At 33.8% G+C, this 13178-nt stretch overlaps 2 protein-coding genes across 9 annotated transcripts in view; both read right to left on the bottom strand.

Moving 5' to 3' along the window:
• Positions 1-13178, bottom strand: part of LOC127709649 (uncharacterized) — a 479059-nt gene that overhangs the window by 363249 nt on the left and 102632 nt on the right. For 2 of the 7 annotated variants that reach the window (XM_052215313.1, XM_052215339.1), the window contains exon 17: positions 6855-8551. The exons of 4 other annotated variants lie outside the window; for them this stretch is intronic. The gene's annotated coding sequence lies outside the window, so the exon portion shown is untranslated. Of the gene's footprint in view, positions 1-6854; positions 9569-13178 lie in introns of those variants that run through there. One more of the 7 variants, XM_052215285.1, reaches the window with a different exon arrangement.
• The window catches only part of LOC127709888 (UV excision repair protein RAD23 homolog B-like), a 36971-nt gene continuing 24279 nt past the window's right edge, over positions 487-13178 (bottom strand). For both annotated transcript variants that reach the window (XM_052215571.1, XM_052215577.1), the window contains exons 6-9: positions 12010-12184; positions 3208-3338; positions 2147-2311; positions 487-1637 (exon numbers count right to left, since the gene is read on the bottom strand). In XM_052215571.1, the coding sequence (XP_052071531.1) occupies positions 1512-1637; positions 2147-2311; positions 3208-3338; positions 12010-12184 (597 nt within the window). In that variant the 3' untranslated portion in view covers positions 487-1511. The remainder of the gene's footprint in view (positions 1638-2146; positions 2312-3207; positions 3339-12009; positions 12185-13178) is intronic.

Here is a 13178-nt window from a genome sequence, read left to right as displayed (position 1 = left end):
CAATACAAACTCCGATCAAAACCAGGATATCAGGTGATCTTGAAGGGCAGGAATATCCTGTTTTGCACGTGACAGCTTGAGTTCAATGATTATGATAGGTGCATGTAAATTCATTTATCGCTATTTAACGAAATTTTCCTTTGATTTTGCTGACTGATAATTTCCAATCTCAGTGGAGTCGAGTGATATGAAAATTATCGCTAGAAACTAATGGGGCACGTGGCGTTGCTAATGAAATTGACATGAAATTGACAACGTTGTCGTAGGTAAAATAGCTATAAACAGATTATCATTGGTCATCTCAACTCGATTGCTTTTCTCACTTTCGCCGTACCGGCTTAAGCGAGAAAATCAATCTCGTTGAGATGATCAACGATAATCTATAAGTATGGATAATAATCATGTACAACTTGATTATATCCATATTTACTTGTATTGTGATATGAACAAAAAACATCCAACTTTGAATGAATGGTATAATAATAATAAATGGTCATATAATATTTTATTACTGATTAAGTTCATATTTGTTTTAAAGTTATCGCTGTGGTCAGTTGCTTTGACTGTTTAATCAATATCAATATTAATAGCATGAATTTCATTTTCACAAGATTTATTCTTTCTTACTAACAATGACTGAATCCTTATGCAAAACTTGCTGTTCAGACCTGACAGTAGAAGACTATTTTAGTGCTTAAGATAAATGAACTAATGAAACTCGAGGTTAAAATGGACCAGTATGGATCACCTAGAACTATGCCACATGTCAAAAATGACCATTCGTTAACACCCGTAATACCTATTGAATCTTCTTAAGTTTGGCATCAAGAAGAAATTTGAAAATTGACCAATCATAATCAAGAATTTCCTTTGTCGGCCATGTTGTTGCCTGGACAGGTGTGTAAAGACTTCTTTAATTTCAAAAGATTTGGCCTTTTAGTTTCAAGGAGCAGAAATTTGAAAACTAACCAACCAGAATCAACAATTGTAGTATCAGCAGAGTTAAGGAAAATGTGAAAGTTTTCAAATGACTGACAACAGACAATAAGCACAGTAACTCAAGTTAACAATTACAATTATGATGCAATTGGGAGTTTGGAAAACAAAAAATTGGGATAAATTTTTTTTTTTCGTCTGTTGCTTAAATCTGATACTAAATCAAATAGCCAGAAAAGCACAGAAAGTCTGTAGGCAAAAAAAATTAGATACATGCAAAGAAGACAAGTATTTAAGTTGTTTCAATCTTAATTTATGGACTTCAACGGTCCATGTTTTTAATTACATTGCAGAGTAACAAATATCTGGTATCATTACAACTTGTGTGTATCCTTCTAGCTTGCATGTAATTAATCTTAACAGTTATTAAGCATAAACAGCATGTGGATATGGAAAATGATGTATTATAGATGTCTTCCTATTAAATTTTGTCTATAATAAAAAAATTCTGTAATATTCAACGCTTAACGAAAATGTTTATATAATGTCACAAATTGGTTTATTTATTTAGTCTATCAGCTCTGTCCCTCATCGTCATCAAAACCTTGCGACAACAAAAAGTTTGCTGCCATTTCTTCATTTTTTTCACATGCAAAATAAGCTTGAATACACATTGCTTCTGAGAATCCTAAAGCTTTTAACTGAAAAAGAAAAAAATAGCAGTAGATTAATCTCATTATCATAATGAAGTGGAAAATCATTCATTGTATTAAAAAAATTAATAATACAATTTATTTCTTCTAAATTAAAGTTACTTCTTTTAAAAATATTCCAGCTTATAATTGTGTATATGACTATGAGAGAAGATTTTAGGGTCATCAAAAATATTCAAAGCTAGTTTTTAGTAATTGTGAACATTTGATGTGTTGTCAAGTTTTCTTTTTCATGTCTAAGAGATGTTTTTCTTCTTGTGTTCTTCATATTGCAGAAAGGTTGAGTAATAGCATAACTAGTTAAATCCATGACATATAGTTATATTCCTGTTCCAAGTCAGGGGTCTGTTAGTTGTTGTTCATAACAATGTTTGCTTTTTGTACATTTCTAGAATTTTGTGTTAATTTTCAACCTTAAAATGACTCTGTTGAATTGCTCCACATATCAGAACTTATTCTTTCAATGTAGCAGTTTTGTAAACACTAATTTAACTTACTCTGTCAATTGCTTCTTTTTCTTGGGGTGTAACTTGTATATATTCACCACCAGGTGGAGAAGGACCCAATCCTCCTGCTCCCTGTGCTGTGGTTTCTGAACCACCTTCTTCATCTACAGGTGCATTTAACATTTGAATAAATCGCTCTTGATTTTGACTAATTAACTGCAAAAAAAAAATAAATAACCCAGTTAATTATTGTAAATTTCAAATTACAACTAAAATATGTTTCTGTAATGCATGTTTTTTGTTAAACAGATACAGAACAATTCAAAGTTAATCAAGATTATAATACACTGACCAGCACAATAAATATTCTCCATCTACAGTTTAAATGTTAGTAGATTTTAAAATTGTTTTAAAAACAATTTCCTACCCCCTGCTATAAGGTTTTGAGGGAATCACCCTATACATCTGTTAGGTTGGTCAATGTGCCTCGTCTGTGCACCTCCTATAAAAGGCTAGACAGATATTGATGAAATTTTGTAGAATTATACATGAGTTTGTGCATAAAGGAATATAATTCTGGTCCAACATGTTAAAGGGGAGATAATCTATAATTGACTTACTTCAATATAGAAAGTATAGCTGGGCAGGGGTACCCTTTGTGAGTTCATTTAGTTATTATTTTATATTTATAAATGTTTAGATTATCTTCACACCTAAAAGTTTCTTAATTCAAATTCTTGGATTAGTTATCTATAATTAAACAACATGCAAGTATAAAAATCTTGTATGACTTTCCACAAATTATTTCCTTTTTTTATGCCCCACCTACGACAGTAGAGGTTAAAGATTTTGGTCAAGGTAGTTTTTGATGAAGTTGAAGTCCAATCAACTTGAAACTTAGTACACATGTTCCCTATGATATGATCTTTCTAATTTTAATGCCAAATTAGAGTTTTGACCCCAATTTCACAGTCCACTGAACATAGAAAATGATAGTGCGAGTGGGGCATCAGTGTACTATGGACACATTCTTGTTATGTCCTAAATCATATATATATATATAAACAAGACCTTCCCTTCCATCTTCGAAAGCAGGATTCTTATTGATTTACCTGTAATAATGGTGGATTTGACTGACCAATTTGTTGAAGTAAAGCTGGTAAGATCTGGGGATTCTGTTGTATTAATTGTCTCATTCTTTGAAACTGTGGCTGTGTTCTTAAAAATGCTAAAGGATCTTCCCCTGAAAGATAAAAAGAAGAGATTTACAACTTCATCCTTGAAAACTACGAAATCACATATGATTTAAAGTAAGAAATATGTTCCAAGGATATTGCTTTATTAAGTCATATGAATGTATCATCTCCAATGATGAGACCAACCGTAATTTGTCCTCAGCCATCAACTAATTTGCCATAAGGTCTTTGCAAAATGTTGTAAGTTTGTTGTTTTTGAGAACATTGAAAAATTGATGCTAAATATAATTCTGATCATTCCTTGTATTTTACCAGCAATCTTTAATATTGCCAACAATGTGTATTTCTCTAATTTTGATGCAGAAGTTCTGTATCCAGAAGTATGTAATGATTAAGGTGTTTGAAAAAAGAAAGAATCTGTATTTGTTTTCTTGTTTGCATGTGTAACCATAAATCTGCATTTATAATTAAAAAAAAAAAGAAGAACGTATGAACACATGAACGAAAACAGAAGTCAATTTAAATAATCATGCAAAAATAAAATTTCCTTAATTCTTACCATCGAAAGAATCAGAATCTGACTCCCCTGAAATTGATCACAAAAGGCCATTCTGCTGAATGATGTCAGATATAACTGGTAAGGTCTGGTTTTAAATTTTAATGGTTTTATTTCAATGATCAAATTAGGAAAAATTAAACCCATAAAATACTTATGTGGTATTTACAACTTGTAAAATGGAAGAATATACATTTTCAGTTATTTTTTTTAAACTTGAAAGCATAAAAAAGAAAATCTGTATAGAAAGGAAAATTATGAAAAATGGCATCAAAACAATGGTGATGCATTCTTTATATGAAAACTAAAAGTTTAACTTAGATGCAATATGTTTAGCCTGTACTAAAACAATTTTTTTTTAGAACAATGTCACCTTTAGAATTTGAATTGGTAAAAAAGCCAAAGAGCCAAACTCATTCCGCATAGCAAGCTATAATAGGCCCGGAAATGATATCTTATTGCACTGCTACAAATAAGAGATGTAAGTAACAAAATCTATAGTTTAACAATCCGACAACTTTAGTATCATTCATTTTAAGTTCTTCTTAAAATTTAGGAAAAAACTTTTGTCAATGGAAATAGTATCACAATTCTGTCTAAATCAAACGGCTAGAAAAGCCCTGCAGTCAATTAAAACAGAAAGTTCAATTTACTCCAACATCTAATTAACATAAACTGTTGGCACATAGATGTGTCTCGCCTTTTTGTTATTTTGATAGAAAATGCAAATGTTGAAATTAAAATAGCAATACTTTAACATGCAAGTTATGCAAAATATTCAAAGTCAATGAACCATGACTGAAGGTACAGGGCCCAACAATCTCCATGGAAATGAGATGTCTCAATGCTAATACAACTGCAAACAAAATATCATTGACCTACCATTAGTGGTTCCCCTTAAACTGACCTAATCACTAACTAATACATGTAAACTAAGCAAAAGTTTTCAAAGTCAATAGATCATGACTGAGGGGGGCGGGGTCAAATAATCTCCATGGAAATGAGATGTGCCAGTGATAATACAACTGCATACCAAATATCATTGACCTACCACTAGTGGTTCCCCATAAACTGAACTTATCACAAATTAATACATGTATGTAAATTAAGCAAAAGTTCAAAGTCAATAGACCATGACTAAGGCGGTGGGGTCATATAATCTCTATGGAAATGAGATGTACCAGTGCTAATACAACTGCATACCAACTATCATTGACCTAAAACTAGTGGTTCCCATAAACTGAACTTATCACAAACTAATACATGTAAACTAAGCAAAAGTTTCAAAGTCAATAGACCATGACTGAGGGGAGGGGCCAAATAAACTTCATGGAAATAGGATGTGCCAGTGTTAATACAACTGCATACCAAATATCATTGACCAACCACTAGTGGTTTCTCATAAACTGGCCTAATCACAAGCTAATTCATTGTTGACGATGCAGCTGCTGCCATCACCTTTGTCTTGCTTTTTGACTCCGTCAAAATGAGACAAATAACTTATATCAAAATACACTTAATAAGCCATAATTTATATGGCCCCAATAATAATGCTTTAACATGTCAACATAATATTTTTTTCAAAACCTTACCTTCAAACATTTCAAAATCTTCTGAAAATTTACAACAGATTATTTTATAGTTATAAATCAAATGTTTCTAGAAATTCAAAGATAATAATAAAACTTAAATTTTATCATTTCTTTTATTGATTTCACCATAATATTCATTCAGTTTTTTTATATTTCACACTTTTTTTGTTGCAAAGCCTACAAAACCAAACCCTGTATGGACTTGAAAACTGTCTTAACTGAAATTAGTATTGGACATACAACGAATAGTTTTTACTACATTTAAATAAAGAGTTGCTCCATGAGCACATGATACCCCCGTCGCTTTATCAAAGAATAAAGTTCCATAACTATTCAATGTCATATCAGAAATTTATTAAAAAAACTAAAGGGAGGTTATTTTAATAGACATAAACAATTCACCAAAGTTTCATGAAAACTGCTCAAAGCATTTTTGAGTTATCGTCTGAAAACTGGAAAATCCCCCCTTTTTTAATAAATAACACCCCATAACTCGGAAACGTAAAATCTAAAATTTATAAAAATCGAAAGGGAGCTCACGTCAATAGATATCAACAATTCACCAAAGTTTCATGCAAATTGAATAAAGCGTTTTTGAGTAATTGTCCGACATGTTTACGACGGATGGACAGATGGACAAAGGTATACCTTAATACATCCCGTAAACAGGCGTATAATAAATAAACTGTTAACACCTTTTTGTAATTTTGATTATGCAAATGTTGAAATAAAAATAGCAATGCTTTAACATGTAAGTTACAGTGGCAGATCCAGAAATTTTCAGAAGGGGGCCCACTGACTGCATAAGAGGGGCCCGCTCCAGTCATGCTAAAGTGATTTCCTAAATAATCAACCAATTTTTCCCACGCAGATGTGTCTCGCCTTTTTGTTATTTTGATAGAAAATGCAAATGTTGAAATTAAAATAGCAATACTTTAACATGCAAGTTATGCAAAATATTCAAAGTCAATGAACCATGACTGAAGGTACAGGGCCCCAACAATCTCCATGGAAATGAGATGTGCCAATAATTATACAACTACATACCAAATATCATTGACCTACCAATAGTGGTTCCCCATAAACTGACCTAATCACAAACTAATACATGTAAACTAAGCAAAAGTTTCAGTCAATAGACCATGACTGAGGGGGCAGGGCCAAATAATCTCCTTGAAAATGAGATGTGCCAATGTTAATACAACTACATACCTAATATCATTGACCTACCACTAGTGGTTCACCATAAACTAGACCTAATCACAAACTTGTACATTGTTGACGCTGACGCAGCCAGACACAAATACCTATGTCTCGCTTTTTGACTCCGTCAAGGCGATACAAACTAGAGGCTCTCAAGAGCCTGTGTCGCTCACCTGACTCTACTTTGGTTTTAGAAATCATGTAAAGATAGATAATAAAATGCTTCGCTGGGGCGCAGCTTGATACGAACGCAGAGGTCGAACCCTGAACAGTTGGGGCAAGTATGGACACAACATTCAAGCTTGATACAGCTCTGAATTTGGATTGTTATTAAATATTTGACACAGCATAGGTTTCTGACACAGAAAGAATGTGGTCTAAGAACTTGAATTTTTTTAATTTACCTATTATGGTCCAATGTCCAAAATCAAAATACATGGTTAGATTCAGCATATCAAAGAACCCCATATATTCAATTTTTGTTAAAATCAAACAAAGTTTAATTTTGGACCCCAACTTGGACAAACTTGAAAACTGGGCCCATAATCAAAAATCTAAACACATGTTTAGATTCAGCATATCAAAGAACCCCAAGAATTCAATTTTTGCTAAAATCAAACTAAGTTTAATTTTGGACCCTTTGGACCTTAATGTAGACCAATTTAAAAAACGGGACTTAATATTAAAAATCTAAATACACGGTTAGATTTGGAATATCAAAGAACCCCAATAATTCAATTTTTGATGAAATCAAACAAAGTTTAATTTTGGACCCTTTTGACCTCAATATGAACCAATTTGATAGCGGGGCCCACAAATAAAAATTCTAAATTCATGGTTAGATTCAGCATATCAAAGAACCCCATATATTCAATTTTTGTTGAAATCAAAAAAAGTTTAATTTTGGACCCCAACTTGGACCAACTTGAAAACTGGGCCCATAATCAAAAATCTAAATACATGTTTAGATTCAGCATATCAAAGAACCCCAAGAATTCAATTTTTGTTAAAATCAAACTAAGTTTAATTTTGGACCCTTTGGACCTCAATGAAGACCAATTTAAAAAACGGGACCCAAATTAAAAATCTAAAAACACGGTTAGATTTGGCATATCAAAGAACCCCAATAATTCAATTTTCGATGTTATCAAACAAAGTTTAATTTTGGACCCTTTTGACCTCAATATGAACCAATTTGATAGCGGGGCCTACAAATAAAAAATCTAAATACATGGTTAGATTCAGCATATCAAAGAACCTCATATATTCAATTTTTGTTGAAATCAAACAAAGTTTAATTTTGGACCCCAATTTGGACCAACTTGAAAACTGGGCCCATAATCTAAAATCTAAATACATGTTTAGATTCAGCATATCAAAGAACCCCATATATTCAATTTTTGTTGAAATCAAACAAAGTTTAAATACTGGACCCTATCTTGGACCAACTTGAAAACTGGGCCCATAATCAAAAATCTAAACACATGTTTAGATTCAGCAAATCAAAGAACCCCAAGAATTTAATTTTTGTTAAAATCAAACTAAGTTTAATTTTGGACCCTTTGGACCTCAATGTAGACCAATTTAAAAAACAGGACCCAAAATTAAAAACCTAAATACACGGTTAGATTTGGAATATCAAAGAACCCCAATAATTCAATTTTAGATGAAATCAAACAAAGTTTAATTTTGGACCCTTTTGACCTCAATATGAACCAATTTGATAACGGGGTCCACAAATAAAAAATCTAAATACATGGTTAGATTCAGCATATCAAAGAACCCCATATATTCAATTTTTGTTGAAATCAAACAAAGTTTAATTTTGGACCCCAATTTGGACCAACTTGAAAACTGGGCCAAAAATCAAAAATCTAAATACATGTTTAGATTCAGCATATCAAAGAACCTCATATATTCAATTTTTGCTAAAATCAAACAAAGTTTAATTTTGGACCCTTTGGACATTAATGTAGACCAATTTGAAAACTGGACCCAAAATTAAAAATCTAAATACACTGTTAGATTCGGCATAACAAATAAATAAATGTGATCAAAGATTTTACAAATCTAATGCGCCATACTGTGCAATTAAAGATTACTTCTTGAAATTTTTCAATATTTGAAATTTGAAAAAAAAATAATATTTGAAGAATAATTCTTTTTAATTTCTGAAATCTGAAATGAGAAAAAATTGGCCCCCCACAATTTCTTTTTATCCCCCCCCCCCTTTTTCCCCAAAAAAAATTCTTTCCCTCAAGATATGGTCATAATCTCAATTCAAATTTCCAATGGAGTTGGCAACCATAATTACCCATTTAAATTTACCATAGTGCTAACTTAATCTATTTTATAATAGAATTAATAAAAATATAGTGTCAAATCTTTCATATGGATTTTTTTGAAAAAAAAAAGATGAAAACATTTGCAGATATTTTTACTGGTCTTCCTTTATAAATATGCATTTCTTTAAACATAATTTAAAAGCAGTGTAAGGGAAGTAACCAAAACGTTGTATTTGGATTACCTCCCTTACACTGTTTTAGATTATCTTTATTGTTCATTAACCATTACTTTATACATAATTTAAAAGCAGTGTAAGGGAGATAATTTCAATGATGTATTTGATTTATCTCCCTTACACTGCTTTAAATTATGTTTTGTACTAAAGTATTTGTCCATTAACCAGGACAACCTTGTTTTTCCCCCTTTTTTGCCCCTAATTCCTAAACGGTTTGAGCCATAACCCCCCAAAGCAAATCCTAACCATCCCTTTGTGGTATGGAAACTTGTAGTATAATTTCAGAGAGATCCATACACCGTTCCACAGTTATTGTCTGGAAACTAGAAAATGCTCATTTTTGGCCCCTTTTTGGCCCCTAATTCCTTAACTGTTGGTACCATAACCCCCAAAATCAATCCCAACCTTCCTTTTGTGGTATTTAACCTTATGGTCAAATTTCAAAAAGATCCATTCACTTAAACTAAAGTTAGAGTGCGAAAACCAATATGTATTCGGACGACGACGACGCCAACGTCATACCAATATACGACCACAAAATTTTTTTGCGGTCGTATAAAAATCATAACAGATACCCAAATAATGATTGAGGCCAAATTTTGATTAATATTGGTCCCGTTATTTAATAAAATATCCTGGTGGCCATCTTGAACAGTAAATCGGCAACAAAGTAGCAACACTTGGTCAGCACTTCATAAGGAACATTCATGCCATGTTTGGTTTCATTCCATTCAGTGGTACTCTAAAAGAAGACATTTGTATGTTTTTCCCATAGGGTCCTATGTTAAACTAAGCCCCCCCCCCCCCCTAGCAGCCATCTTGGATGATGGACCGACTGCAAAGTAACAACACTTGGTCAGCAACTCATAAGGAACATTCATGCCATGTTTGGTTCAATTCCATTCAGTGGTTCTCTAAAAGAAGACAATTGTATGTATTTCCCATAGGGTCCTATCTTAAACTAAGTCCCCTGCTGTCGGCCATCTTGGATGATGGATCGGCTGCAAAGTAACAACACTTGGTCAACATCTCATAAGGAACATTCATGCCATGTTTGGTTCCATTCCATTTATTGGTTCTCTAAAAGAAGACATTTTTATGTATTTCCCAAAGGGTCCTATGTAAAACTAAGTCCCCCGCTGGCAGCCATCTTGGATGATGGATCGGCTACAAAGTAACAACACTTGGTCAGCATCTCATAAGGAAGATTCATGCCATGTTTGGTTTCATTCCATTCAGTGGTTCTCTAAGAGAAGACATTTGTATGTATTTCCCATAGGTCCTTTGTTAAACTTAGTCCCCTGCTGTCGGCCATCTTGGATGATGGACCGACTGCAAAGTAACAACACTTGGTCAGCACCTCATAAGGAACATTCATGCCATGTTTGGTTTCATTCCATTCAGTGGTTCTCTAAAAGAAGACATTTGTATGTATTTCCCATAGGGTCCTATGTTAAACTAAGTCCCCCGCTGGCGGCCATCTTGGATGATGGATCGGCTACAAAGTAACAACACTTGGTCAGAACCTCATGAGGAACATTCATGCCATGTTTGGTTTCATTCCATTCAGTGGTTCTCTAAAAGAAGACATTTGTATGTATTTCCCATAGGGTCCTATGTTAAACTAAGTCCCCTGCTGGCGGCCATCTTGGATGATGGACCGACTGCAAAGTAACAACACTTGGTCAGCATCTCATAAGGAACATTCATGCCATGTTTGGTTCCATTCCATTCAGTGGTTCTCTAAAAGAAGACATTTTTATGTATTTCCCATAGGGTCCTATGTTAAACTAAGTCCCCCGCTGGCGGCCATCTTGGATGATGGATCGCCTACAAAGTAACAACACTTGGTCAGCACCTCATAAGGAACATTCATGCCATGTTTGGTTTCATTCCATTCAGTGGTTCTCTAAAAGAAGACATTTGTATGTATTTCCCATGGGGTCCTATGTTAAACTAAGTTCCCCGATGGCGGCCATCTTGGATGATGGATCGGCTACAAAGTAACAACACATGGTCAGCACCTCATAAGGAACATTCATGCCATGTTTGGTTTTATTCCATTCCGTGGTTCTCTAAAAGAAGTCATTTGTATGCATTTCCCATAGGGTCCTATGTTAAACTAAGTCCCCCGCTGGCGGCCATCTTGGATGATGGATCGGCTACAAAGTAACAACACTTGGTGAGCACCTCATAAGGAACATTCATGCCATGTTTGGTTTCATTCCATTCAGTGGTTCTCTAAAAGAAGTCATTTGTATGCATTTCCCATAGGGTCCTATGTTAAACTAAATCCCCCGCTGGTGGCCATCTTGGATGATGGATCGGCTACAAAGTAACAACACTTGGTGAGCACCTCATAAGGGACATTCATGCCATGTTTGCTTTCATTCCATTCAGTGGTTCTCTAGAAGAAGTTCTAAATGTAAAAAGGCAACGCCGACGACGGACGACAAGTGATGAGAAAAGCTCACTTGGCCCTTTGGGCCAGGTGAGCTAAAAAGGGGGGAACATACAAGGGGCAATAAGCCATTGTAAGTTGAGAAAGACAGACAATACCAGGGCAATAGGTGTTGACCTGCATATTTTCCAATTGATAAAGAAAATATAAAGCATAATAATCTTATTTCAATCAGTTATAGAATGCTAAAAAACTGACAAAATTTCTATCAAGAAGAATTGTAATCTATGTTTTGGTCATTTTCCCCATGCTAGACAAAAATAACACCCTATATTCATGTAAAGACCAGTTGTAGTTTGAGGGATTTCCTGGATTTTTTTCCATCTCCAGATGCCTATTACAATGTCCTTGCTTATTAGTTTTTTGTAAATAAAATTGTCAATACCAGTGCTTGCTTGTCCTCCTGTTAAAGTAGGAGGAGCCCCTGCAGCAGCTGGAGGTGGTGCTCCTAGGGACGCTGATGGTGCTCCAGTTGTGGCAGGCAGTGCTCCTGTAGCAGAAGTAGGTTGTTGTGATAAAGGTGCTACTGGTTGTGCAGGTTCTTGTACATCAGGAATGCCCTAAAAGATAGCAAGTTGTTACCGGTATATGTTACAGTAAATAAAACACAAATAAGTAATTTAGCAAAAAATTAAAGTTACAAGCATTTATATTTTGGCTGAATTACATGAATACACAGATGGCAACTGATGCAATGTTCAAACACTCCCAAACTTTGTTTCAGTTTCTTTTATCCAGTAGGTAAGAAATGAAATAATGTTTTTGAGAGAATTTTGTGCTAAAATAACATTTGATATCAAATAATCATTGAAGAAATAATCATTGAAAGTGTGTCATCAATCTTTTCACTAACAATTGGCCTTGTTGTTTTGTTCAAAGGATACAAATTCAGTTAAATATATGGCAAGCAAGGAAAAATAATTGTCTTGGTGGTAATCCTTGCTATCTAACTTGCAAAAAAAGAAGATTTTTTTGTGACTTTATCTAATGGTATCTGTGTTCAAAAAAGATCATGGTTACACTTGAAAGGAACATAAAAACACAAATGCAGAAATCTATTTTTGAAACTCCATTCAGTATGATATTGCTTTCATTTGCAACCATTTGAGCTCCAAAATTACAATTAATAGGCAGATGATTCCCCTGTTCCCAGCTGATCCTTTTGGGAGATTTACTATCAATAATGTTGCTGAAAATCATGTAACTGTAGTTAAATATTATATTTGCAATCATTTGATTAAAGAAAACCTTTCATAAAAACCCACTAAAAATAATTAGACAAGGGTTCCTCAAATCCAGCCTTACCTGAAATAACACAAAAAGCATTTTAACCATAGTGACACTTATAAACAATCTTAATCTTCTAATTACAAAAAAAATAGCTACATATATGCTAATAAAATGCTTCGCTGGGCGCAGCTTGATACGACCGCAGAGGTCGAACCCTGAACAGTTGGGGCAAGTATGGACACAACATTCAAGCTTGATACAGCTCTGAATTTGGATTGTGATTAAATATTTGACACAGCATAGGTTTCTGACACAGAAAGAATG

This window comes from Mytilus californianus, unplaced genomic scaffold (assembly GCF_021869535.1).
Source record: "Mytilus californianus isolate M0D057914Y unplaced genomic scaffold, xbMytCali1.0.p SCAF_1, whole genome shotgun sequence".
NCBI classification, from domain to species: Eukaryota; Metazoa; Mollusca; class Bivalvia; order Mytilida; family Mytilidae; genus Mytilus; species Mytilus californianus.
Note: the sequence above shows the minus strand (reverse complement) of the source record. Positions and strands in the feature narration are given on the sequence as shown.